At 42.7% G+C, this 5,619-nt stretch overlaps 1 protein-coding gene across 2 annotated transcripts in view; it reads left to right on the top strand.

Moving 5' to 3' along the window:
* ALDH18A1 (aldehyde dehydrogenase 18 family member A1) overlaps positions 1-5,619 on the top strand; it is a 48,507-nt gene that overhangs the window by 24,200 nt on the left and 18,688 nt on the right. For both annotated transcript variants that reach the window (XM_023511599.1, XM_012803603.2), the window contains 4 exons: positions 530-654; positions 2,128-2,272; positions 3,225-3,298; positions 4,756-4,849. In XM_023511599.1, coding sequence (XP_023367367.1) covers positions 530-654; positions 2,128-2,272; positions 3,225-3,298; positions 4,756-4,849 — 438 coding nt within the window. The remainder of the gene's footprint in view (positions 1-529; positions 655-2,127; positions 2,273-3,224; positions 3,299-4,755; positions 4,850-5,619) is intronic.

A 5,619-nucleotide genomic window follows, 5' to 3' on the forward strand; every position in this document is an offset into this window, starting at 1 on the left:
ACTTTATCACCCTCGATATAGTGCTGTGGCGTCACAGCTCACAGCAACCTCCAGCTCCTGGGCTTACGCGATTCTCTTGCCTCAGCCTCCCAAGTAGCTGGGATTATAGGTGCCCACCACAATGCCCAGCTATTTTTTCTGTTGCAGTTTGGCCAAGGCTAGGTTTGAATCCACCACCCTCGGTATATGGGGCTGGCGCCCTACCCTCTGAACCACAGACACCGCCCCCCCTTTTTTTGAGGCACTCTCACTATGTCGCCCTCGGTAGATGGCATCACAGCTCACAGCAACCTCAAACTATTGGGCTTAAGCAATTTTCTTGCTTCAGCTTCCCACGTAGCTAGGACTGTAGGTGCCCGCTACACGCCTGGCTATTTTTTGTTGTTGTTGTAGTTGTCATTGTTATTTGGCAGGCTCAGCCGCCAGCTCTGGTGTATGTGACTGGCACCCTTAGCCGCTGGGCTATAGGCGCTGAGCCTCCACAGTCATTTCTATCATAGCAGTATTACTAACTCTTATCTACCTTTAGGCCTCTTTGACAGCCCCCCAGGGTCAGATGATGCAAAACTCATTGATATATTTTATCCTGGAGATCAACAATCTGTGACTTTCGGAACCAAGTCTAGAGTTGGAATGGGCGGTATGGAAGCCAAGGTAAGAACTGCTGCCTTAACTGTCTATAACAATTATAAAGCTAAAACAATTTTATAATCCTTTTTACTTTTGGAATTGTTTGGGAGCCAGTGGTTCAGATACTAGGCATATACACACTTAAATATTCACATATCTAAATATAAGTTTAATGGGTATTATGTTCCTATATTTAGACATGTCCATATATGTATTTTTAATTAATATTATATAAACATTGTGTTTGTATTGTAAAATCTTTGCAGGCAAGGCCTATATATTTTTCATAATTCACAAATTCTTTAATATCAGCTCAAATATATAGATGTGAATATATACTTTTTTTTTTTTTTTTTTTGCAGTTTTTTGGCTGGGGCTGGGTTTTGAAGTTTTGAACCCACCACCCCCGGTATATGGGGCCAGTGCCCTACTCCTTTGAGCCATAGGCACCACCCTCTAATATATATTTTTTTTACTGAGACAGTCTCACTTTGTCACCCTTCCTAGAGGTATGGCGTCATAGCTCACAGCAGCCTCAAACACTTGGGCTCAAGTGATTCTTTTGCCTCAGCCTCCCTCATAGCTGGTACTATAGGTACCCACCACAAGGCATGACTATTTTTTTTGTTTGTTTGTTTAGCAGACCTGGGCTGGGTTCTAACTCACCAGCCCCGGAGCATGTGGCGAAGGCCCTAACCACTGAGCTACAGGTGCCCAGCCATCTCAAATATTTCTTGATGAGTTTTTAAAAAATTCTTTGTCTCAGCTGGGTACGGTGGCTCACGCCTGTAATCCCAGCACTGTGGGAGGCTGAAGTGGGAGGATTGCTGGAGCTCAGGAGTTCGAGGCTTGGCCTAGCAAGAATGAGACTCCGACTCATGAAAAAAATGGAAAAACCCAGCTGGGTGCCTATAATCCCAGGACTTCGGAGGCTGAGGCAGCAGGATGCCCACAGCCAGAATCTGAAGTTGCAGTGAGCTATGATGCCATTGTACTCTGCTTAGGGCATAGAGTAGAACTCAGTCTCGAAAAAAAAAAAATTTCTTTGTCTCCCATTAATTTAATTGCTCTCTACACAGTCATACATAGCCAGTGGCAGAGAGGAGGGCAACAGTACAATTTACAAAAAGTAAAAGTACTCAGGATCAGACCCTAGTCAAACCCTAGGCTGTTCACTGAGCTGTTCACTGCTACCGAGGAACCACAAGTCAAATGTTGAAGTTATGAGTCGTCTCATATTAGAAAGTTTTAAGAGAGAACTCATAAAGGATAGGTTGATTCATTTGTAGGGAGCACATCCAAGGTTGGGCTGGGAAGAAAGTGTAGGCTGTATATGTTTTTAGAGCTTTTGAGTTATAAAAACATTCTTGAATATACTTGATTTGCTCAAAATCAAATTGCATTTTATCTTTTTGCAAGTTTAAAATGTGTGATGCTTGGGGTCTGAACCTCATCTTTGATCTGAATCTCATTTTTGGATCTCACCTGTCCAACTAGGTGAAAGCAGCCCTCTGGGCATTGCAGGGTGGCACTTCTGTTGTTATTGCCAATGGAACCCACCCAAAGGTGTCTGGACATGTCATCACAGACATCGTGGAGGGAAAGAAAGTTGGTACCTTCTTTTCAGAAGTAAAGCCTGCAGGTAAGTAGTTTATAAGGACCCAAGGCCTGTGAATGGTAGCCAGTAACACCCTGGCTTAGATAGAACTGAAGACTTAACTCTCACTCTGGAATTATAGATCACAAAATTGATGTGCTAGAAGTATGAAATGTGGTATTATTTAGAACACTATTTTCAGAATTGGAATTTGCTTTGCTTTTGTAAAATTGTGCTTTGCCTACCTACCTAGGCCACCTGTTCTCTGCAAAATCACTGAGTTAAAGAATATTAGGGCTCGGCACCTGTGGCTCAAGTGGCTAAGGCACCAGCCACATACACCTAAGGTGGCGGGTTCAAATCTAGCCTGGGCCCACCAAAATAACAATGAGGGCTGCAACCAAAAAATAGCCGGGTGCTATGGCGGGCGCCTGTGGTCCCAGCTACTTGGGAGGCTGAGGCCGGAGACTTGCTTGAGCCCAGGAGTTGGAGGTTGCTGTGGGCTGTGATGCCACAGCACTCTACCCAGGGGATAGCTTGAGGCTCTGTCTCAAAAAAAAAAAAAAAAAAAAGAATATTAGCATCTGTTTTCTCAAACTTTTGTTAGGCCCATACTGGATCCCAGGTACTAATAATAAGCACTACAGATTGAAAGATAACAATATGTATGCTGAAGTGTTCACAAGAATTGACTTATAATCTTCATTCAGAAAGGTGAACACATTAGAATATATCATCTAAAGTGGAATTAAAAAGAAATCTTGAAGACATAAAATATATTGTCTATTCTAGAAATACAGGTAATTTTTTATATTTATACCTGAGTTCATCTGGCACATTCTTTCACCATTTTAATGGTCAGAATGATCTGCACATGTGAATCGGGTACCTCAACGCACCAGTGTTCCTTCATTGCATGTGGCAAGCCTATGCACATGCTGGGAAGTGAGAGGAAACTAAACTGACCATGACCTTGTGTTTACACGTGTTTTTGCAGGGCCTACAGTTGAGCAGCAGGGAGAAATGGCTCGATCTGGAGGGAGGACTTTAGCCACTTTGGAACCTGAACAGGTAATAACCTTAGCTGATCCTTCTGTTGTAGTTTTCAGAGCAAGTCATGTTGTATGGTTACTACATTAGCTTTCTTTAGTTCCCCACATGTCATTAGTCAAGCCCATTTATTCCTAGTATTCCATAGAGTTATCTGACTTACGAATCTGATTCAGATCTGCTCTACCTTTTTTCTTTTTCTTAATTTTATTTTCCCCTTTCTTTTGTAGTTTGAGGCCTCTGGTAGCTTTTCATCACTATGATGTTTTGATCAAAAACATGAAAATGATGAGTTCAAGAAAGCTACCTAATCTTGCCACATACTGAACATAGAAATGTGGGAAAATTATTTGTCCCAACTCATTCCAAATCCCCTAACTTACTTATAAGATGGAAATTTGAGAACCTGCTCCATAGTTGTTAACCCTGCCCTGTCCATAATGAATTCATCTAAGTAGCAGACACAGTGAGGCTGGCAGTGATGAGGAGGAGGTCAGGTGAAAAGCTGGGAGCTGGCTTCCCCAGGGTTGTGTTCTCAAGGGTGTGGGTTTGGGAATAATGTATGTTATTCCCCTGAAGAGTACTTTGGCCTGAGAAAAAAGAAGATAATTTAAAAGAACTACAAGCAGATAAATGAAAGCAAAGGAGGACCCTAGCTTCTCTTTGAAATTACTTCTCTGTACTTCTTCAATAATCACCACACCAGTTTGCCACATTTCCTAATCTAGGTGGGTAAGATTTGGGGTCTTCTCAAGTATTTAGAACTCAGTTTTCCCCCTGTGATTGAATTCATTAAGTAAGTAATTCAGATGTATCAATAAAAAACTTACCTGGGAAATTATCTAGCTAATGGCATTAAATATGTAAAGATGTGTGTGTGTGTAATGCTGATTCAAAGTCCTACCTCCTGGGCAAATTATATGATTCTTCTGCCTTGTCCCCCACCACTGGGCCACGGTTTGCTAATGGTAATGGTAATAATCAGGAGTGGTGAAAGAGTAGGAAAAGAAAGAAGCAATGGGGTGGCGCATGTGGCTCAAGGGTAGGACGCCCACCCCATATCCTAAAGGTGGCAGGTTCGAACTCGGCCCCACCCAAACTGCAACAAAAAGATAACCAGACACTGTGGTGGGCACCCATAGTCCCAGCTACTCGGGAGGCTGAGGCAAGAGAATCCCCTAAGCCAAGGAGTTGGAGGTTGCTGTGAGCTGTGACCCCATGGCACTCTATGAGGGTGACAAAGTAAGACTCTATCTCTTAAAAAAATAAAAAGAAGAAATGAGGGAAGGTAGGCATTGAGAGAGGAAGGGAAAAATAAGGGAAGCAAGGGTGGGAAATTAACCAAAAGGAGATCAGATATCAGTGGCGACCCTAGACTTTGGAGCAAGGCCTGGCACTCTTAGAAGAATGGGTTTTAAAACTGGTGTGCACTGGATTAATGTATCTGGGCTTTTTCTAATGGTATGCTTTCCTTCTAGAGAGCAGAAATTATCCATCATCTGGCTGATCTGTTGACGGACCAGCGTGATGAGATCCTGTTAGCCAACAAAAAAGACATGGAGGAGGCAGAGGGTAAAAACCAGGCAACTTAGAGTCAGTGCTATGGAGGGGGTTTGGTTTGTTTATTTGTTCTTTATTTTACTAACAATAATTCTTGTATCTGCCTGAAGACAAAATTGTTACAGAAGAAATTGTACATTAGGCAGCATTTTTATCAAGGGTATATGGCCAGTATTTTGTTAGGCTTTTTCAAATTACACATACTACCCCCATCTTCTTCCCCAGATTTTTTTTTTTCTTTTTTTGCAGTTTTTGGCCAGGGCTGGGTTGGAACTCGCTACTATTTATTTTCCCTGTTTTACAGAGGAGGAAACTGAAGCTCATATAAGTTGTCATTGGCGCAAAAGCATATAGCCACTGATGGACCCAGGATTCAAACACAGATGGACTGTACATATAGAGGAGTTGCATATATAGTTTGTGCAGCTTATGATAAAAGATAGCTTGTCTCTTAATTAATCAGTCTGAAGTCTTCCCAGAGTTTGCACCAGGGGCCATCGAGAAATGCCCTTGAGGTGCTAATGGTAGAAGAATTAAGATGGTGACCTCAACACTGCAGACAACTAAACATGTAGAAAGTCAGACCCTTACTCTCTCCTTTTTCTGAATTCTCTTTCTACCTTAAAATACTGGCGGTTGGCTTGGCGCCTGTGGCTCAAGTGGCTGAGGCATCAGCCATATACACCTAAGGTGGTGGGTTCGAATCCAGCCCGGGCCCGCCAAATAACAATGATGCGAACCTCCAACTCCTGGGCTCAAGCGAGTTTCCTGCCTCAGCCTCC

Source organism: Otolemur garnettii, unplaced genomic scaffold (genome assembly GCF_000181295.1).
Source record: "Otolemur garnettii isolate 467f Iridium unplaced genomic scaffold, OtoGar3 scaffold00021, whole genome shotgun sequence".
Lineage (NCBI taxonomy): Eukaryota > Metazoa > Chordata > Mammalia > Primates > Galagidae > Otolemur > Otolemur garnettii.